The sequence below is a fragment of the Aulonocara sp. 'chitande type north' Nkhata Bay genome, linkage group LG22, assembly GCF_057382095.1.
Source record: "Aulonocara sp. 'chitande type north' Nkhata Bay isolate Kocher_YH1m ecotype deep benthic linkage group LG22, A_spYH_male_GT1.1, whole genome shotgun sequence".
Lineage (NCBI taxonomy): Eukaryota > Metazoa > Chordata > Actinopteri > Cichliformes > Cichlidae > Aulonocara > Aulonocara sp. 'chitande type north' Nkhata Bay.
The window spans coordinates 3,567,377-3,590,280 of NC_141364.1; the positions used below are offsets into that span (position 1 = coordinate 3,567,377).

General features: G+C 44.5%; 2 protein-coding genes across 5 annotated transcripts in view; one reads left to right on the forward strand and one right to left on the reverse strand.

Annotated features, from left to right (window-relative positions):
• The window catches only part of LOC147303212 (protein MTSS 1-like), a 69,279-nt gene extending 57,182 nt beyond the window's left edge, over positions 1-12,097 (forward strand). For 2 of the 4 annotated variants that reach the window (XM_086280833.1, XM_086280835.1), the window contains 7 exons: positions 195-302; positions 572-669; positions 1,036-1,261; positions 4,170-4,394; positions 5,792-5,959; positions 6,132-6,288; positions 6,650-12,093. In XM_086280833.1, the coding sequence (XP_086136959.1) occupies positions 195-302; positions 572-669; positions 1,036-1,261; positions 4,170-4,394; positions 5,792-5,959; positions 6,132-6,288; positions 6,650-7,302 (1,635 nt within the window). In that variant the 3' untranslated portion in view covers positions 7,303-12,093. Of the gene's footprint in view, positions 1-194; positions 303-571; positions 670-1,035; positions 1,262-4,169; positions 4,395-5,791; positions 5,960-6,131; positions 6,289-6,649 lie in introns of all 4 variants that reach the window. The other 2 variants (XM_086280834.1, XM_086280837.1) reach the window with 2 other exon arrangements.
• Positions 12,098-13,333: 1,236 nt separating this feature from the next.
• Positions 13,334-22,904, reverse strand: part of tmem65 (transmembrane protein 65) — a 40,753-nt gene continuing 31,182 nt past the window's right edge. The window contains exons 5-7 of the mRNA XM_086280838.1: positions 18,858-18,900; positions 17,655-17,760; positions 13,334-17,187 (exon numbers count right to left, since the gene is read on the reverse strand). Of these exons, the coding sequence (XP_086136964.1) occupies positions 17,077-17,187; positions 17,655-17,760; positions 18,858-18,900 (260 nt within the window). The 3' untranslated portion in view covers positions 13,334-17,076. The remainder of the gene's footprint in view (positions 17,188-17,654; positions 17,761-18,857; positions 18,901-22,904) is intronic.

The following is a 22,904-nucleotide window of genomic DNA, read 5'->3' on the forward strand; positions in this document are numbered from 1 at the left end:
ATTTGTATGTTTATGCTTTGCTGGACGTCAGCAGCTGCAATCCAAATGTAAATCTCTGACGAACATCAACTCCTACACCTTCTGTGCTGCAGCTCTCTCTTTAAACCTCCTGTGGAGCAGCTGCTGTGATGACGTCAGTCTCAAAGCTGTTTTTTGTGTAGAATTTGCAGCTGATGAATGTTTGTGTGTCTCAGGAGGAGGAGATGTCCATGCTGGGGGAGATTACACACCTCCAGACGCTGACAGACGACCTGAAGATGCTAACCATGGACCCACACAAGCTGCCCGCTTCCAGTGAGCAGGTACTCGTGGTGCTGTGAGGGGTCGTGTGACCACACAATCGAACGATTTGTCCTCTGTTATAAATGTCTCAGTTTCAGCCCCGTTCTGTACCGATTAAAATATTTCAGAAGGGTTTTTGATTTAAGCACGTTCAGTACACCTTCACTCACTCTACCCGCTGATCAGTGGTAACCTCGACACGGAGTAAACACGCCTTCCTTTGACCTGACTGCACACAGACACCTTCACAGAAACATCATAGACGATTCACAGCATTTTTTCTCTCCAGGTAATCGTAGACCTGAAGGGCTCCGAGTGCACCTGGTCCTACCAAACTCCTCCCTCGTCACCAAGCACCACCGTATCCAGGAAGTCCAGCATGTGCAGGTTAGTTATGTGGCTGCTGCCAGCTGCTTATTATCTCAACAATAGAGGGAGATAAGGTGGTCTGCTGAGAGCCTGTCCTCTGCTGCCCCTCTGTGGTTAACAAGTGGAACTACAGCTTTTTTTTAAATCATCGATTTTTTTGAAAGTTTTGATTTATCAAAGAGAAATAACTCCAGTAAATGTTATTTTACCATCATGTCTTATTACTCAGAATATTTCATCTGCCTGACTCATTTTTCGGGTTGATTGTTTATTCTTTCATGTGATGAGCTGAGATTTTAAAACAGAAAATCAGCGAATGACTTCAGAGCTTCTCAGGTTTCCTTCTTTCTGACATTTATTTGTCTCCTCCCGTCCGGCCCACAGCAGCCTGAACAGCGTGAACAGCAGCGACTCTCGCTCCAGCGGCTCACACTGTCACTCCCCGACCTCCCACTTCCGTTATCGCGCCTCCTCCTCCTCTTCCTCCTCAGTGCTGCCCCAGCAGACACCTGCCCGCCTCTCTTCAATCTCCTCACACGACTCTGGCTTCATCTCTCAGGACGCCTACCAGTCCAAATCCCCTTCACCGATGCCCCCAGAGACCCTGCAGGTAACAAAAGTCGCGGCTCAGTGCTTTTAGTCATCGACTCACTGAGAACAGACGCCAAAAATAAACCAGTGAGTTCTGTTTATGATGTCTGCGGATGTTCCCCAGTTCCTACGATGTGGTGTGTTTGTTAGCTGGAAGCCACATGTCGCGTGTGCGTGTCTCAGTAACCTCAGAGAGATAGATGGTTTCTATCTATCTATAAACTCGAGGTATCGTCAAATTTAGAGCCATGTCTAACACTCATAACAACAACATCATCTTTTGCTGTTACTTGTTTAAAAACAAAAAAGTCAATCTCGTCGTCATGTTGGAGAAATGACAAAATCCTGAACGAGACCAGGATATACAGCAACGACATTCATTCAGACGTCATCTGCATCCAGTCTTGTTAAGCGCCTTCAGGGTACAGACACTGGTCAGTGTTTACGTTGTCGAGCCTACACAGGCTTTATTTTAAATAGATCAGTTCCTCTCGCACTCAACGATCCTGGTGCCCAATCAGGTGGAGGTGATGATATCGCCCCTGGCTCTAGCTGTGAGACGCCTCAGGCGGGAATTGGAACTGCAGCACCTGCTTACCACTACGCTACCCAGCTGCATATACATACATGTATATACATTTATATATAAAACACATCATAGGCACTACTCGAGTTAAGCTATTTTAAATACGATCATTTTAGTTTTAGTGCTGTGCCAAGATAATTTACATTAATTAAATATCCAAAGACGGAGCGTGAAGGTGTCCACGGTCTGTTGGTGCTGATGTTTTTTCAGCAAAGATAATTAGGACGTAAAGATTATATGTAGTCAGTTTGTTTGTGCTGATAATTTAGCACATGAACAAAATGACAGGATGTTTGTGTGTGAGAGGAAGGAGACGTTCAGAGTGCGACAGCCTGCTGTGTGCTTTCATCTTCACCTCACCTCAGTAACCCAGCACGCTGTGACACTGATCAGCCATGCTGCTATTATAAAACTTTAACCAGTCATGAATCACATAATAGAAGAAGACACAGACCTGAAGCTTCAGCCTGCGTTAGCTCTGTTTCTGATTTTCACTCCAACATGACTCACTGTTAAATATAATGAGAAAATACTAGCAGTAGTGCTTTTAAAAAAAAAATCATAAAGTTGATAGTTTCTCTTTCCACCTGCTGAACCGGCTTCTGCTTCGTCTTTGCTCTGTTTGACCTCTGACCTGGGATCAGTGTTTGGGAGATTACAGCTTCTCATTAAATGTTTCATAGATTCACTCCTCCTAACACATCCTAACCCAATTTCACTGCACTTAAACCCGTCTTAATCATTTTAGACGTGCAGAAATCTGAAAACTGCATGTGCATTAATGCTCCCCAGCACTGGTTGTCCTGCTGTTCTAACCTGTTTGTTGCTGCTTCCTCTGCTTTTCTCTCGTGTCTGTGTTTTGATCTGTTTTCTTGGCTTCCCTCTGTGCTTCCTGCAAACTGCTGTCTCTGTGTGCGCTCTGCATGGCGCTGCTGCAGTCGTGCGTCTCTGCTTCACCCTCTCAGTCTGTCACTGTGGGGCCTTCCTCATACTCCTCTTCTTCCTCACCCTCACACCCCGAGCCACGCTCTGGGCAGCAGCAGGTGAACACGTAGACACACAATTGTGTTAGTGTTTTGTTGTTCTTGTTTTTCCAGGTGAGTCGTGTGTCAGCTTTTATTTTTGAGTGATATGAACAGGAGCCTTCATGAAGCACAAAAAGCCGACTGCACAGAAACGTTTCCAGCTGCTTAACAAATCCAATTACATTCAGTGCTCAACACTGGCAATGAATAAATGAACAATTAAAATATAATCTAGTGTTGGCTGAGGAGGAAGAAATATTCCAGGTTTGATTGGCAGCCTGATAATCATCAACATCCTGAAAACTAAGAACAGCACACGATGTTCACTCCACCGTGAAATGGATTAAAAGATTACTCGCATGTAAAGGGAACCCAGCTCTGTGAGCAATAAAGGGACCAAAAACAAACAGATTTCCCCTCAGGTTTGTCAAACAGAAACATTTACAAAAGCCAAAGAAATCCCAGTCTGGTCTGTTTATGGTCAGAGTGTGTCAGGGTGAAGAGGTCAGGTTACCTGGTCATTTTACCAGGTAACTGTTCAGAATATATGAGATATTTATATGATGAGGCTCTCAGGCAAACAGTTATTCTAAACTTTTTAAAATCGAGTCGACATGTTTGATTTACTCGTGAATGCACAGTTGGGACTGAGTGACTTTGATGCACATCTCAGCTACGTCACTAAAACAGGAAACGTGCAGTGAAACCTAATGAACATCACCATATGGTCCCCAGTGATGGTTCATAATTTAGTTGGTTATCAGAACTTATGCAGGGCTCTCCTCCTCCTCCTCCGGCAGGGCTTCACATGGATGAATTGCCAAAACAAAAAACACAACAAAGATCGACTTTCATTATATTTGCTGAGATGTTATTGGCTTAAGTAAAAGTATCTTTAGCGTAGAATAAAATTACTCTGTTGCAATTAAAGATGCATAAATGTGAAATACAAATGTGTAGGGAGTATTTGGGTGGCATTAGTTGAAGCGAATTTTTGTAAGACTACAAATTCTTTTCATAATTGTTTTGCAAAATCTCAGAAACTGGGAAAGGCCAGTGAAATAAAATACTGATTAAAAAGTGAAAAAATCATCTGCTTCAAAGAAACTCCAGATGAAATCGTCAGTGCTATAAATCAGGATGTTTGATGTTTGGATGTGTATGAATGCTGGGACCTCACTGCCGCCCAAACATTAGCTTTTTCTGCCGCATGAAGCACCTGTTTTTGCGCTCATGTCTCGTGTTTTCACTCCTCGGTCGTGAGCGTCATCTTTAATTTTTGAATTGTTTCTGCTTCTTCATTCATTCACATTCAGTTGACAAATGGTTTTGACCATCACGGAGCCCAGGACCCCCACCTCCACCCTTCATACTTCTCCTACTCCTCTCCCACCACCTCTCCCATCTCCTCGCCCTCCTGTTCGTCCGTTTCACCCACGTGGCCGTGGTCTCGCTCAGGCTGCGGCCAATCAGGAGAGTTCCTGCCTCTCAGCCCCTCGGGGCTTGGAGTGATCCCATCATCCAGAGTCCCGTCCTGGAAGGTTTGATCCTCATTCTCCCCGATGTCCTCCTCTTTTCTTTGAGTTGATCTGTGTGTTATTTTCTCTTCTTTCTTGATGTCCGTTCATTCTCTCAAAAGTTTCTCATTTTCCAGTCAATTCAATTTAGGATCAATTTCACCTGATATTTTTGTTAATTTTATTCCTGCTTATCTTTAAGATTAAAAATTGAAACGTAAACTTTAAAACAACATTGATTATCACTATACAGAGAGCCTTGCTTACCTGTGCTGGTGACAGGCGTGAGTTTTCAGGTTGTCCATTTTTCAGGTACTTTTTTACAAAACTCCTCTCACCACCAGGTGGCAGCATTTTACCTAAAAGCATTAGCCTAGCTGTTCAGCCGAGAACTACAACTTCTACTTTCAAATGTACATAACTTCTAATCCAGTGTTTCATAGCCTGTAGCCTTGTTGTGATAATGCAAGCTCGAATAATTCTGAGATTTTTCATGTTGTGTTTGGGGCAAATCGGATTCTTCATTCATAAAGCTGAGAATGCAGCCCGGTCCTGCAACACCCACCGGACAGAGACGCCTTTAACATGATGCCATAGCTGTTTCCTCACATTCTGTCGACGGGTTCATTCAGATGTCAAATTGAATTGTTGCCCACATGCTAAATGCATTTAAAGTCTTCTGTACATATGTACGAATCAACCACAACATTAAACATCTGACTAATTTTGTGTAGGTCCCTGTTATGCTGTTAAAACAACTCTGACCTATAAGGACCACAGCGAGTGTTCTGTGGGGTGACTGGCTCTGGGATGGTGACAGTCTGGTCCTTTCGGCCCGCTGGGCTGTGGGACAGGGTGTCTGCTCTGGTGTTCTGATTGGATTTGGGATATAAGGACTTTTCCTCAATGACTTGTTCTTGTGGCGTATCCTCTCCTGATGGGGGAGGCAGCTGCCGTTGGGGAGTGTCATTGGAGGTTTTTGTTTAGGTGGGCGGTATGCGATAAAGTCCAATCCTTATGGACACCAGGACGCAAGTAAACGATCAGCGTCGATTCATTTCACCTGTGTGTGGTTTTAATGTTGTGGCTGAGTTGTAAACTCCAACTTCACTGGGAGGTGGAGGCATCCAACTGCAAGGCTGTGGTTTACATTTTTACAGTTTATATAATAGCTTCTACTTTTAAAGGCGTGTTTTGAGGTGCGGCCTATAAAATGGTTTGGTTTGCTTGCATAGACCTCTGGTGTTCTTGCAACAGTTTCCAAATGTTTGCTCACAGCAGCAAACATGAGCATTTTTGTCATTTCTATAAAAGAAACATCCCTCTGTTCATGCTTCTATGTGGACGTTTGACTAATGGACAAAATTAACAACAATATTAAAAAACTATTTTACTGTTATTGATGATATCTTCCTGTGTAGGATTGGGCCAAACCAGGCCCGTACGATCAGCCCATGGTTAATACCCTGAAGAGGAGCAAGGACAGGAGAGAGACTACAGATCCCAGCAGCCACCAGGGTGCTGATGTCACCACACCAGGAGAGGAGCCAAACAGGGGCAAAGGAAACAACACTTCATCATCCCCCAAGGTCGGACACAATGACCAGCAAAATGCCAAACAAGTCCTTGAATAGAAAGTCACATGACTAACTGGGAGCATTCTGATTGGACAGACGAATCCCAATAATTCACATATTCCCCTGTGTGTGTGTGTGTGTGTGTGTGTGTGTGTGTGTGTGTGTGTGTGTGTGTCTCTGACAGGTGGACAGGGAGACCCGTGAGGAGCTGGCCAGAGCTCTGGCCCGCGGCCTCCAGCTGGACATCCACGGCTCCAGCAGAGATTCCCTGCAAGGCTCCAGCGGCTACAGCAGCCAGACCAACACACCCTGCTGCTCAGAGGACACCATCTCCTCACAGGGTAAACATACTTAACTTACTCCCACCAGATTAATTAAATACAAACTACTTCACAGTTTAACTCCAGCAAAGGATGCGTTGCTGCTAAGCTCAGCACTAACTTTATTCAAATGTTCACTGGACCCAGAAACAAGCCTGAATTGAATCACTGAAAAACAAACTTCCGTTGTGTCTCTTCTGAACGTCTCAAATCTCGCTCTGATCTAAACTCTAAACAGAAAAAATCTAATTAAAGTTAACGTGAATTAAAAAGACTTTAATTATATAATATCTGGGGAATGCTTGAGATCATCAGCTGACTCTGCTCTATTCAAACAAATTCTGTTATCGTGCTAAATTCTCCCCCCTCCTGGTCTCTGTAGTATCGGACTGTGACTACTACTCTGTGGGAGCAGATCAGGAGGTGGAGCAGCAGTCCTCAGACTTTGATAAATCCTCCACCATCCCGAGGAACAGCGACATCACCCAGTCCTACCGCCGCATGTTTCAGTCTAAACGCCCTGCTTCCACTGCTGGCCTGCCTTCCAACCCCTCTGCTGTAATCACCCCGGGGGTTGCTACTATCAGACGGACACCGTCCTCCAAACCCAACTTGCGACGACCATCCGGGGGCCTCAACCTGGGCCCCATCCCCATCAAGCCCCCCATGATCCCAGTTAAGACTCCCACTGTGCCTGAACACCCTGGATTCCCCAGCAAAGCAGCGTCAGAAGACGGCAACACCCCGCGGACCCCGCTAAGCCCGGCCACCACTCCTCTGTCACCAGGCAGCAACGGGTCATTGTCACCAAAGTCTGTCCCTTGGGAGATCCAGCACATGGGCAAGGGATCGGATCCTCCAACCCCACCTCCACAGCCCAGCGGTCGGTCATCAGAGTGGGAGCGTCGACCCCTCCCAGAGCTCTTGGAGGAAACAGAATACGCTGAGGTGGAGGACTTTCTGGTGGCCATCCGACGAGGCGTCAAGCTCAAGAAGACGACAACCAACGACCGATCAGCACCAATGATTCACTGAGACTGCAAAGGTTGGTTTGACATGAGCCATTTTGTGTCCCTGGCTGAAAATACTGTTGGAAGGGACACAAAATGGTTAATGCTAAGTAAAAGCAAATCGCTATGACATCAAATGGATGCCAGTAACAGGAGGAAGTTGCCCAGAGACTCTGATTGAGGATCATTTTAGAAATCTTGTCTTTTAGCAGTGATTACAAAAAAATGTGCATTTTCACAGTTTGGACAAAGAGTAATAATATTTGCATTTAAATCAAACAAAGACCGAGTCCATTGTCAGCTGGGATCGCCTCCAGCCTCACCTGCACAGGTGCACAAGGAGAAATTTTAAGTAAACTTTCCACAAAGTGTTGACTGGACTTGTTAAGCACATCTCCCTTTAAAATCAGTTCTAGTTCCTGCGCGAGGCCGAGCCAGGAACTCTGATCCGAGATCGTTTCCTCAGGGCAACTTCGATAACAGAGCGAGGGAGACGGGATCATCCTGACGACCGAGAGACGCCTGGACAAGGTCGACCTTGTAGCAGGAAAAAAGAGGCTTAAATGAAATGAAATCCTAATGTTGGGGAGAAGTGAAGGTAGAAGAAGAGAACACTTCTCAGACAGACGACGCTGAGCTGGGAGGAGTGATGGAATATTTTCGAAAGATCAAATCATTATTTGTATGTACATATTTCTATTTTGATGTGTTTGTATGTTTTACACCCTCGTAGTCTCCCATTTCCACTAAAGGTGCCAAAAGCCTGTGTGCTGAATACGACTTACATATTTAATGCTGGATTTTCTTTATGTACAAACATGAGTATGGTGTTTGACAGAGAGTTGTACTTGGACACCACCTGAAAGAGGATTTGTATATGTAGGGCAGCGTATTGAAGAGTGGCGTGTAACCATTCGCAACTAAGGATTTTCTGTTGTTACAGTAGACTGACCTGCATGTATTCAGTTTGCCTCAGTATAAATGATCCTTTTGCCTCTTAAACCGAATAAGAAAACCCCGGCAGCAGGACAGGATCAGGAACTCTGGATGGAACAACTCGAGGTTAAGGCTGCTGTCCAAACAACGTCCCGGCTCTGAATTTCTAAGCTGAAAACAATACTGCAAGGTGCCGTTGGAGGTTCATTTCCTCTCACTGCGATTCTGTGCTTGTCAAAAGCACTTTGTGAAATTTGAGCAATTTAAAAATGCACAAAAATACAGAAACACCATTAGCAACGCAGCATGGCCACAGCGTGCGTCAGCCAACACTCCAAGTCCATAGCAGTGCAGTAACAGAGGCTACCACAGTTTCCTCCTGTGCTACTGCGTATCTGTAGTAAATACAATCATGTGGATTTGTGTATTGGTCTGGTGTAATAGAAGTGTGCTGATTTAGGAGGCACAGATTTAAACAGTTGTGGATGTTATTTTAGTGAAGTTACTGCTCGGTCAGTGCTTAAATTATTGGCCTGTGACCTGATGTTTAATGCTTAATATCTAAAACGCAGAAAATCTGGTCTATGTTGTATAACTCAGTCGTAGTTAGCACTTTTTACTAAATACTGAAATGTGCAGTGTGCACATATTAAATTGTGTGTAAGCCAGAAATGTGTACAAGTCTAAGGATAGCCGACTTCCCAAAAATGCCAAATGACTGCCCTGAAAGAGCAAGACGGTTGAACACAGTCACTTTGGAAGGCTGAACGTGGTCGGTCGACCCCCCCAGTATTCTGCCTACAAGTATAAACGGTGTCATGTATAAAAATCTCTAAAGAGAGGAGATGCACAACACGCTGGTTTGGAGTTTAGCTTGTTTTTAGTCCCAAACTGTTACTTACTAGCCTAAAAACACCAACTGTTCAGTGTGTGGAGGTGTTTCAGGTGGTGCGGGACACGCTGTGGTAACCATGTTGGAGGTCCAACACTTTATACAGCTATGAAGTCAAATCCTTCACACGCTGATCCACAGAGTGCCGTTCACGTCTTATTCATCTTGGTCCTGAAATTGTCTCCAGTTCAGAGACTGCTCGAAAAAAAATGAACAAAAGTAAAGTCAAATTATTATTAACGCCCACTTCTATTTGAGCTTTGATATATCATCACTTAGAAAAGTGATTCTACGAGTAGTCCTGTCGTGCCTCATCGTATTTTACAAAAATTAAGATCTGATGCTAGTGCACGACTGCACGAGCTCATCCCATCAAATTTAGAGATGCCATTAAAAATAACCAACAGCTGTCAATGATTGGTGAGAACAAAGCTCTAATTGATGTTTTTAAAAACACTGAGCCTCAGCTGCCTGTGGACCTCCACAGTGACACCACACGAGGCCGACGTGACCCACCAGGAGATCCTCTTAGCTGCACACAATCAGACCCTGCTGCATACTAATATGAATATAAGTCCAGTACGTATGTATACTTTAACTGTACTAGCTTGTTAATACATGTCAGATTTTAGCTGTCAGCAAGCTGAAATACACTAAAACTCCCATTTCTACCAAATAGCACTGCTAATATGTAGTCACCACATAATTATTACGTGCTTTAAGCATTTATTAATTTAAATATTCCCATCTTTTTCGTTTGACCTGTTGAGCATATAAAACCTATTAACGAGACTATATTTAATATGCATGTCGTCTTTCGTTTGCTTTGTTTAGCTGAGCATAATGATTTATTAGCCTGCTTCTCTCCTCTGTTGATCCAACTCTTCTGGACCAGGATGCAGTTTAGATTCCTGCAGGATGCAGAAACGTTTCCTGCTGTGTGTGACGGTTGTTTGACGCCCTGTACGACGACCGAAGCCGGCTTCGTTTTTAAAAAAAATCCAGGCTTATTCTCCTGTGCAGGTTTACAAATCCAGTCGTGTGTGGCTGACGCGATAACAAGCGTATGAAGCTGAGTGTTTGAAGACTCTGTAGATGTTTGTCATCGATGATCCGAGTGAGGCCGACACACACTGAGGATCAGAGGAGCGTTAGAATTCCCGTCAAAGCTGGAAAATGATTCGTTTAAATGTGTCACACATTCAGAGCGCACCGGGTTAGAAAAACCAAGTTAGATGAAAAGCCAGCGACCCGGTCCTCAGTGTGTTGAGACGCCACTCTTGTCCCCGAGCTGTAAACACAGCAGCTGTCAGTGTGTCCGTTTAACCCTTTAAACTTCAGCCTTTCATTTTCAGATGAGTTGCCTAATGTCTTACCGTATACGCTTAAAGAAGCTCTGGGTTTGATTTCTTTGTATGATACTCCTCCTTCAGGTGCTCTCCTATAACTATGAGGTTTCCCTCGTGCATTTCCTCAACAGATTTTGATGCAGCCACTTTATTTTATGGAAAGTATCAGAATTAGAATTTTGGCCCTTAGATTAATTATCACCATAGTCTCGGGTGCACGTTTTACAAAAAATGCATTTTTAGTCAGTTATCATTTATTGCACAACAACAAAAAGCCTATTTAAAAATATTTCAAATATCTTTCTTGTAAGTTTGAAGTATTATGATTTATTCTGTCAGATGTACACGTACTGTGGTGGATTCTCATTGTAAACGTGGCCACAGATTCAGATATGAAGTCAGTGTTTGTTCATGTCGGCTTTTTATGCTCTCAGATCTTTCAGGCACTGAGAGAGACCCCTCACCACGTTTAAGCCCCACCCACCTGCCGTTGAGCCTTCTGTTTGCTGGACCCATCCAATCAGCAGAAAGCTGGCCTAAAGGTATCTTAAAGAGGGAGGAGCCAGAGTGAAAAATGCATTTTATAAATCACAGATTGAGGCCTAAACTTTGGGACAGCAGTCCTTTACTTCCCCAGTTTGCTCTTACGATGGTAAATAAAAGGCGGATTTTAAGGCAAACTGCAGCTCTTATTAATAAAAAGACTTTAAATTAGACTTACAAAAACAACCGCGTACAGTGTGTCAGGTAAAAAGTCTGCTCCAGTTCTGATTTATAAAAGTTATTATCCGCTACGCCTTCGTAGTGAAATGTCAAAAACTAAATCCGTTAAAAATTCAGCAACGAGGTTGAGATCAACAGCTTCGCTAACATCACTCACTCACTATAATAATCACTTTAAGCCGATGTACAAGTGAGGTTTAATTTTTATTGATTTTAATAAAAGTAACGGCACATGAATGTAACTTTTTACTGACAAATTTCCCACTAGCCTTGAACTCAGCATGGCTCCTGTAAGAACAGCAGCTTTTCTCCATCTCATTTCAGCTGTTTTTTAAAACCGTGAGGAAACAAACAGGTTTTATTAAAATCCTAAATCTGCAGCAGCTACAGACCTTTCCAGCGCTGTGACGAACTCACTCCTGCCTGTGGTGCTAGAAGTAAAAAACCTTTTTTATTTAATTTTTTTTACTACTTTTGTAATTCTGTAAATTCTGCTTCATGTTCCTGAATATTAATCATCTTTTTCTATGTAAACCGGTTTTTTGTTGGATCTTGGCTGTAAAATAAAATCGTACGTTCGATGTGCACCTGATGACGAGGGAAACCTGCGCTTTGCTTTTATCGTTTTTTGTTTCTATTTAACTTCATGAGGCTAAAGTAGGAAACCTTTAGTTTGACTGTGAGCTTGGGCTTAAGATAAACGATTGGTTATCTTTGGTCCTACTTTTTCATGCAAGACGTTTTGATTGTCCCTTAATAAACTTATCAAGTACTGACAAATAATTGAGTCTATTTATTCATTCGAGGTTGTTGATGCTCCAAATCACGATTTTCATCGTTTATTTTGTAAATGAATCAGCATCCGATATTACGAAAATCAGGTTTCTTATTCTGATAAAATGATTTAAGCAGAGGAAGCAGGAGGACGAGGACGCGCTGGGAAACGTCTGATATGAATTAAAGACGTGCAGGCTTCCGTCTACGAGTCGATCGACAGATTTTATTTGTTCTGGTGAGATTTAAATCAAGTTCTTTGAAATATAAGGAAGTTATTTTAGGGTTTTACTCTTTTGTTCTTATAAATAAAGACATAAAATGACAACATTTCACCATTATGATTATTTAAAGATATGTTTACAAAGTAAATCTCCAAAAAGTTGATTCTGTTCATCTGGACGTAGAAACGTTTCGTCATCATCCAACTGCCTCCTTCAGTCTCAGCTGACTGCAGGTTTTCTTATAAACAGCACATTTGCATAATGACTGAAACCAGCCCAGTGAGGGAACAATGGGCCGGGAGGTCAGTTCCTCAGTTCCTTCTCATGACCATTGATCAACAACCACTGATCAATGGCCATGAGAACCATTCACAGAGAGCTGGGGAATGGCTGCAATCACAGCACAGTTTACAAAGTGAGTTTTGGGTTCAGGTGAGAGTTTACAAGATTTTCTTAGGATTAAACCAGAAATGTTTTAAAGGAATAAAACAAATATACACAAAGTGCTTCACACTACATATTTAACCATAGATTCAAGCAAATGCTTCGGTCTGTACACTTTACCTGCATCTCTCCTCTGGGTGAACATGCAAACTCCAGGCGGGGTTTGAACCAGGAACCTGCTCATGAGAAACCTGCAGTCCAGAGCGCGGAAGAATAAGGATAAACCAAGATGGTAATCAGTGATGTGATGAGTCTTTATCCAGCGAGTGTGCAGAGATCCTCAGTCATACTCATGTCTGCTTCAAAACACCAAGCTGAGTGTTCGACCTCAGCAGACCTCATGACCAGTCAGTGATGTCGCTCGGCAGGTTTTGAGACACACATACAAATGACGCGATTGGACTAGAGCGATGCTGTAACGACCCCACGCACATTAGGTGGTCCTCGATTGTAATGGGGAGCGAAACGCAGTCGAGCTGTGTAAGCAGGTACGAGTGGGAAAAGGGCTAAAAGTGACCTCACAGTGGCTACATCCATCTTTGCTTTACAGTCTGAGCTCATGATTCAAATGAACGTGCTGTTTTCAGGACCTTTAAACACTGAACATGAGCTCAGTCCTGCTCGCAGCAGCGTGCTCAGCCTGGAGTCCCCAATGAATGAATGAACGAGAGGTCAGTGAAGCATCACCTGCAGAGCCACAAGCAAACACTCGTATTCATTTACTTTTGTTTTAATTGCACATAATGTTGCAAAATACATCCACACATCATCCTTCAACAGTCCAGGTTGTTCGGTACATACTGTACATGCATCAGTGCGCAGCGGCTGTTCCAGACTGTCCACCAGATGGCAGCACAGCACGGCATTCCTTTACCCGACAGCCTTACATGACAAACTTCTTGTTTGTAGGCTTCAAAGGATGACTTCACACAATTAAATGAAGGAAAATATCATCTTAAAAAAGCAAAACAAACAAAAAGTTTGATTAAAATCTTTTCCTCGTGTAAAATAAACACAAACATGAGAAAGCAAACGAGTTCTGAAGCATCCTCAGTTTTACCAGGTTCACACAGACTCAGACTTAACTAATCTGTCCTAATGAGACGGGCAGACAAAGAGCTCACTTCCCTCGAGGCTTTTACAGTTAATCCAACGACAAACTTGAATGTCTCCTGCAGTCGAGTCCAAACCCTCATTAAAACACCGTGCAAACATTTCTGTCTGAGCTCACAGCTCTTAATTCCTTTAATTCAGAGGATGCGTTGGGATTCGTGCTTAAAGCGTCTCCGTCCCTCTGAAGACAAACATTTCATAATCTGCTAGAAAAACAGCAGGACTCAAAACCACACATCACAGTTTTTATCAGGAAACTTGTGATGGCGGGAGGACGTCTGAAGAATGTAAGGCTGATAAAAACAAGATAATGATGCTGTGATGATCGACCTGGATCAACCTTCATCTCGCAACTGCTGAACCACACCGCAGCCAACGTTCTCTAATTATCCATCAGTTTGCTTTGGATTGCACAAAACATATTGAACAAAAACTGCACATTATTGCACTGATCAGACATCAAAGCCCAGCAGAGAACAGAGGGGTGGAGCCTATCCCAGCTGTCACAGGGTGACAGGTCGAGCACCTCGTAGGGAAAGATGTCTGATGTAGAATGAGCTGATAGAAGACTGCAGGAGGAAGAGAAGTCCTTCTAAACATCTAACAGCCTGAAAATACTCACTGTGTGTTTTAAGCAGCTGGCAAAGACATTTTCACCTATTAGAAACAAAAACAATCTGATTTTTGCCTCTAAAATGTGAGAATCTGAATTATCCAAGTAAGTCTCAGCAGCTCCTGGAATAATAAGATGATTTCTGACAGTTTGTTAAATCTAAAAATGATGAAGCTGCTGATCAATAAGAAAAGAGTCACTGTGGAAGCCCAAATCAAGCAGCAAACAAAACACTGAGACAGGAAGCTGGGGGCGTGGGCGTCTGAGGATGAAGAGGAGGAAACGCCTGACGTGGGTTCAGCGTCGTTATAAGAAGCACCTTAGAGGTCTGTCGACAGCTGGAGTGTTTAATGGTGACAAAGTCTGAGCCACTTCTCTGACTTTGAATCGCACCTTCTCAGGCACCATCTGCAGCTTCAAGTCATCAAACAAAAGCTAACAAAAAGAAGGAAAACCTGGATGCGAGTGAAGCGACCGTGTGAGAGAACGAAGGAAAAGATGGTGGAGAAAGTAAAACAAACAGATACAGAGCGACCTTGGAAAGCTCAGAACGGAGCCCAGAGCTGAAAATAGAAACTTCAGTTTCCCGAGTGTGCGCTGCCACTGAACGCCTCCTACATCTCTAAGCACTCATAAAAACCATCTGACGAGATTACAGAGCTACACAAGTTCATGCAAACACAGAAATCATTCCTCGAGGTAGCAGATGACACGTTTTCAGATTTGCAGGATGGCGGCGACTCGACGGGGAAGTCCGCTCGCTTCCAGAGCAAGTCGTGACAAAACACTTGTTGCTTTGACTCATGAATAAATAGTGTTTTTGGAGATGAAGTCTGTAAATGTATAAAGTGTCTGCTGAAGAGAAAATTTAAAAATTTGTGCTTTTTTCTTTTTTTTGTTCCTCTAATTAATCAGAGATCAAAACGAAACGTGAGCTAGTGTCTGAAACAGTCGCGTCCGTGTTTCTGCTGTCGGGATGGGAAACACTCGTCGCTGCTACAGCGCCGATGTCTGGGAAGAATAAACCACACCGGCGGTGCTGAGACTGCAGAGGGTTTCCCATCCTCCGAGCTGCCCGGGCGGATTTACACGAGCCGTCTGTGGGAGGGAAATCAAAGTTTTGTTCCACCAGAGAAGCATCGATTCTTCCCATCAGCCCCTGGGACCGAGTCGCAGAGAGGAAAGCCGAACATGTGAATTTCTGGGAACTCGACTAACATACTGATACGGGGGGAAAAAACTACTGGATTAAATGCCAAGCAGCGAAATCAGCACCAAGGTTACGCGTATGTTCGTTTTGCACAGGCCTCTCTCTCCAGGGTCTCCGCCAGCACCGCATCTCCCTTTTTATCAGGTTAAAATTAGGACACATCACAGCGTGAGACTCCAGGATCCCTTTTTTATGCTAAGCAATCTCTGACTGCTGAAACTGTGAAAAGGAAATGTGGCGTCAAAACACCGCGTGCAGCAAAACCATTGAAACTGTTCCTGCAGCTTTACTTCGTATCCCTTTGTGAATTTCCACTTGTTCCCAGCTTCCGTGTGGTCTCCTCGCAGATTTGGGCGCTTTAGCTTCACACTGCACGGAGAGCTGAGCTGGTGATGTGACAGCGGGAACAGAGTCCAGGAGTGAATCCATTATTGTGGACGTTTGTGGTGCTGGAATAGTTGGAAAACATGCGGTTGGAGCACAAAGCGACAAACCTTCGATAAGCCATGAAACTGAATGTTTAAAACGTTTTGATTAATGGTGCAAATTCACGCACTGCACCGATCGGCTACCTGCTGCCCACCTGCAGTGACCTAGATCAGCTAAACAAGTTTTTACTACAAACACTGATAAAGTCATGCTGGCAACGAGCAGTGCACTGAGATCTGCAGCCTCACCTGGTCAGGTATGACCAACCGCTAACATCAGCAAGAGATTTTTGGATATTCATAAACTGATATGTGGGATTAAAGCGAAATAGCTGCTAAATTAAACCCAGTTTTCTATTTGTGCTGCTCAACAGAGGCGGAGCAGATTCTCATTTCAGATGATGTGTCACAAAGACGTGCTTTTACAGTCTGAGCCACATCCACACTGGGGCTGCAACAACATCAGATTTTTCACATTATCGTGATTTTAAATCAGCCTGAATTATCAATAAGGATCTTTTTGCTTTCAGTAAATCATATTTAATGCTTTCTCCTTTAGTGATGAGTCACAATACATCCATACAGATGTGGTTCAGTGACTATTAGAACACTTTCTGCACAGGCAGAAACCCCTCACTGTGACCCATCACCTGGATTATGTCTCCTAGTTACTCCTAGCAGGCTTTCAGGGGGTCACGAGTGGACGTTATTGGCATTTATTGTGTGCTTTTCCTCTTTTTTGGCAAATAAATTACTCTGAAAATGTGCGTGCAGGGACTCTGCAGCCATAAAGATTATAACAACTATGCGGCCGTTTCCTCTCTGCTTTTGCGCCCAGAACACTGGGAATGGGACTGATATGAAGAATCGATGAGAATCGCAGCTTGAACCTCCCGCTGAACCAACAGACGCCGCTTTCTTGGAGCCGACGGTGTAAAAATAACTCTGGTCGCGGTCAGCGGCCAATTACGTTCCCTCAAACTGTACGCCGCCCGAGCAGGATGACAGAGAAACGTCCGACTGTAAATACTTTTTTTTTTTTTCTTTTCTTAGAGCTGTGACATCAGCAGTGTTATGAAGATGTAGTGGCGTGTTAGGAGGAGCCTGATGGCGCGTCGCCGTCCTCCTTCTCGTCGTCGTCGCCTAGGAAAAACAGCGGGAACATCCCCAAAATACAGCCGATGGACACGCCGATGGCCTTACCCTGCAGCAGGAGGCGAAGGAGAAATCATCAGAATCTGTTATCCTCAAACAGTCGGGTGTGCAGAGGTGAAACTAGCTTCGGAAAGTCTGGGCAGCAATGCTCTTATCTCAGGATACATGGATTATTCATGAGGCGGTAGTTTTAGCTTCCCTTTCATGCTCTTACACACCTCTGACAGGATCTGTTTGATACGAATAAACTCTGTTTCCTTATTTTAAACACTCATGTGGCTCCACCACAAACTTCCTGCATTTTCGCCCCTTTGAACATTATCTGTTGTGATAAGTGCAGCTGATTATAATCAACACTTTATTTAATAACCTGGAAAAGTGGAGCGCCCTGCTTGCTCTGAGATAAAGAAGCATGAACTCCTGCTTCCTCTTCCTTCCCATCATCCCTCTTTTGTTGCCACTACGAATAAGAACATGAAGAGGATTTAAAAATAAGACCCAAAGGAAAAACCTCACCATGTGAGAGCTGAGCCTGGTCTGCCACATGTCCACCTGCTTGGGCGTCAGATCTGGAACCTGCATCCCCAGTTTGGAGGCCAGAACCTCCACATAACCTGCAAGACTTCACACAGACAACAAATGTGTGTTAATCGCTGCACAGGCATTTAGTGACATCACTTCACCCAAAAATAAAACACGTGCTCGTGGTTTTCCATCCATGTCCTTCATGTGCGAGTTGCCCAGTTTTGGGGACATCAGCTGTGGAGACGTCTGCGATAATTCCTGCAGAAACTGAAATCTGCGAAACGGGCCGATGCAGATCAAGTTTGCCAGCATTCAGTGCCAACGCTTTGCATGCTTTGGATGCTGGTTTAGCAGCTTTGTCTTCTTCCAGACGTTATTCAAACCAAGTAAAAACTTCCATAACTGCTCAACCAACCAAAGGGAGCGTGCAGCCAGCTCACATCCCAGCTCAGCTGAGGCTTACAGGGGTCAGAGGTCACAGTAATAGGAATAGGAAATCCCAGACAGTTTGTTCTGTTCATGTGGCTTCAGCGTTTTCAGTGGGAGAAATGTTTCATCACTCATCCAGGTGATTCTGCCTCGACATTTGTGCTGAACTACACACTCGGGATAAGGCTAGCCTTCTTCTGCACAACTGTTAGCGCAATTAAAAAGGCCGAACAGCAAAGTTTGAGCCTCTGAAGTGAAGATCCTGTTAACATAAACACTATATATACACACACACACACTCAACAGTTTCATTTTCAAACCCGGAAAACAGGAAGAGCTCATAACATGTGTGTATTTTTGGATGTTTTAGTGCCGGAGTAACGATTAAAACTAAACCAGATCAGATCAACAGCTAAAAATCTGTTTTTCATTCAGACTGATTAAAACTGAAACACAGAGAAGCTTCACATCTCCTGTGTGAAGACATCTGCTGACTGCACACCTTCTTCAACACAAAACCGTCCTTTCAAAGATGATGTCAGACTTTAGTTACAGTGTAAACCTTTTACTACAGATAAATAAGAAAATAAAAGGTATTTAACACAGAAAAATCACCAAACTACAAAAACAGAAACACAACAGGACAAACTTCACGTCATTGATTGAAATCTTTGAGCAGTTCTAACTTGCTTTAAACAGACTTCACACAGTTCGCCCAGAATAAACCGAAAAGCCTCAGAGGCCGTTTATAAAGATGCTGCTTACCCGAGCCCCGCCAGATCTGAAACCAGGTTCCCCAGAGCCGCCGCTGCAAACACAAAGAGGCACACACTTTGGTTTCTGCTGCTCTCACAAAGAACAACAGCGAGCACAGTGACAGACACAAATGCATCAGACACACAGAAAAGAAATGCTGAGGATTTGTGAAACTCAATGATTTGATTTATGCAGATCTTAATATCTAATTATGAAAATAACGGCGTCATTTGTGATTTCTGTGAACAGTATCGATCTCTTTCAGACGCTCCTAAGTCATCTTCTCATTCCCAGAACTTTAACAGACTTTAAGAAGCTTTATAGTTTCAGAAAAACCAAACTCCTCCTGAGACTCTCACAGAAACACGAGGTTTATTCAGACTGAATCAGAAATCTGATAACCATCAAGTTCCTCTGGGAGGCCAGGCGCCAAAATCTCTGAAGGAAATCTGCTCACTGCTGTGCTGACGTCCATCAAACACAACTTAAGCCTGACACATTACACACACACACACACATGCACGTACACACACACACATGCACGTACATGCACACACACACACACACACACACACACACACACACACACACACACACACACACACTCGCACACATACATGCACGCACACTCACACACATACATGCACTCACACACACATACATGCACGCACGCACACACACACACACACACGTATGCACACTCGCACACATAAATGCACTCACATGCACACACACACACATACATGCACGTGCACACGCACGCGTGCGTGCACACATACATGCATGCACTCGCACATGCACACACACACACACACACACACGCGCACACGCACACACGCACGCACACTCGCACACATACATGCATGCACTCGCACATGCACACTTACATGCACGCACGCACACACGCACATGCACACATGCACACACGCACATGCACACACACACACGCACGCACGCACACGCGCACACACACACGCACGCACACTCGCACACATACATGCGTGCACTCGCACATGCACACTTACATGCACGCACACGCACGTGCACACACGCACGTGCACACATGCACACATGCACACACGCACTCAAATCAAATCACTTTTATAGTCACATCACATGTGCAGGTACATTGGTACAGCACAGAGGTGTCTATGACGTGTTCAGCAGTCTGATGGCCTGATGGAAGAAGCTGTCTCTCAGTCTGCTGGTACGGGACCGGATGCTGCAGAACCTCCTTCCTGATGGAAGCAGTCTGAACAGTTTATGGCTGGGGTGACTGGAGTCCTTGATGATCCTCCCCGCTTTCCTCAGGCACCGCTTCCTGTAGATGTCCTGGAGGGAGAGAAGCCTCCTCCAATTATCCGTTCAGAACACCGCACTACTCGCTGGAGAGCTTTGCGGTTGTAGGCGGTGCTGTTGCCATACCAGTTGGTGATGCATCCAGTGAGGATGCTCTCAATGGCACAGTGATAGAAGGTCCTGAGGATGCGGGGGCTCATGCCGAATCTTTTCAGTCTCCTGAGAAAGAAGAGGCGCTGCTGCGCCTTCTTCACTGTTTTGTTTGTGTGTACTGACCACGTAAGATCCTCAGCCAGATGTACTCCAAGGAACTGGAAGCTGCTCACTCTCTCCACAGCAGCGCCGTTGATGGTGATGGGGGTGTGTACTTCTCTGCACCTCCGGAAGTCCACTATCAACTCCTTTGTCTTTGCGACCTTGAGGGTGAGATGGTTGTCTTGACACCAGTGGGTCAGGGCGCTGACCTCCTCCCTGTAAGCTGTCTCATCACTGTTGGTGATAAGACCCACCACTGTAGTGTCGTCCGCAAACTTCACAATGATGTTGGAGTTGATAGTGGCTGTGCAGTGCACTCACACACACACACAAGCACTCATTCACACATACATGCACGCACATGCACACATACACACGGACGCACATGCACACACACACACACACACACACACACACACATGCACACACACACACACACGGACGCACACACACATACATGCACAAACATGCACACACACACACACTCGCACACATACAGTGGGGCAAAAAAGTATTTAGTCAGCCAGCGATTGTGCAAGTTCCCCCACCTAAAATGATGACAGAGGTCAGTAATTTGCACCAGAGGTACACTTCAACTGTGAGAGACAGAATGTGAAAAAAAAATCCATGAATCCACATGGTAGGATTTGTAAAGAATTTATTGGTAAATCAGGGTGGAAAATAAGTATTTGGTCAATAACAAAAATACAACTCAATACTTTGTAACATAACCTTTGTTGGCAATAACAGAGGTCAAACGTTTACTATAGGTCTTTACCAGGTTTGCACACACAGTAGCTGGTATTTTGGCCCATTCCTCCATGCAGATCTTCTCGAGAGCAGTGATGTTTTGGGGCTGTCGCCGAGCAACACGGACTTTCAACTCCCGCCACAGATTTTCTATGGGGTTGAGGTCTGGAGACTGGCTAGGCCACTCCAGGACTTTCAAATGCTTCTTACGGAGCCACTCCTTTGTTGCCCGGGCGGTGTGTTTTGGATCATTGTCATGTTGGAAGACCCAGCCTCGTTTCATCTTCAAAGTTCTCACTGATGGAAGGAGGTTTTGGCTCAAAATCTCACGATACATGGCCCCATTCATTCTGTCCTTAACACGGATCAGTCGTCCTGTCCCCTTGGCAGAAAAACAGCCCCATAGCATGATGTTTCCACCCCCATGCTTCACAGTAGGTATGGTGTTCTTGGGATGCAACTCAGTATTCTTCTTCCTCCAAACACGACGAGTTGAGTTTATACCAAAAAGTTCTACTTTGGTTTCATCTGACCACATGACATTCTCCCAATCCTCTGCTGTATCATCCATGTGCTCTCTGGCAAACTTCAGACGGGCCTGGACATGCACTGGCTTCAGCAGCGGAACACGTCTGGCACTGCGGGATTTGATTCCCTGCCGTTGTAGTGTGTTACTGATGGTGACCTTTGTTACTTTGGTCCCAGCTCTCTGCAGGTCATTCACCAGGTCCCCCCGTGTGGTTCTGGGATCTTTGCTCACCGTTCTCATGATCATTTTGACCCCACGGGATGAGATCTTGCGTGGAGCCCCAGATCGAGGGAGATTATCAGTGGTCTTGTATGTCTTCCATTTTCTGATGATTGCTCCCACAGTTGATTTTTTCACACCAAGCTGCTTGCCTATTGTAGATTCACTCTTCCCAGTCTGGTGCAGGTCTACAATACTTTTCCTGGTGTCCTTCGAAAGCTCTTTGGTCTTGGCCATGGCGGAGTTTGGAGTCTGACTGTTTGAGGCTGTGGACAGGTGTCTTTTATACAGATGATGAGTTCAAACAGGTGCCATTCATACAGGTAACGAGTGGGGGACAGAAAAGCTTCTTACAGAAGACGTTACAGGTCTGTGAGAGCCAGAGATTTTCCATGTTTGAGGTGACCAAATACTTATTTTCCACCCTGATTTACGAATAAATTCTTTACAAATCCTACCATGTGGATTCATGGATTTTTTTTTTCACATTCTGTCTCTCACAGTTGAAGTGTACCTCTGGTGCAAATTACTGACCTCTGTCATCATTTTAAGTGGGGGAACTTGCACAATCGGTGGCTGACTAAATACTTTTTTGCCCCACTGTACATGCACGCACGCACGCACACACACGGACGCACATGCACACACACACACACACACACACACACACACACGCACAAACTTCCCAATTCAGTGAAAGCTTCATCTGATCTTTTCTGGACCCAAAAGTGCATCGACAGGGAAGTGAGTCGAGGTCGCACTCGTCTTAGTCGCATCAGGAAGTGTGACAAGAAGTCAGGCTGAGACTCTGCTTCTGCTTTTCACGGCGTTAAAACACTTTGAAATTCTTTATTCAGCTCAAAAACCAGAGAAATAAGCAAAGTGTAATTTCTTATATCAAAGACGATCAGAAATGCAGGAAATGGAAAACGATGAATGGAATAAGGAGTCATGAATCATGTACATCTGAAACCATCACTCATGTGTTCCAGTGCAGTGGCGTT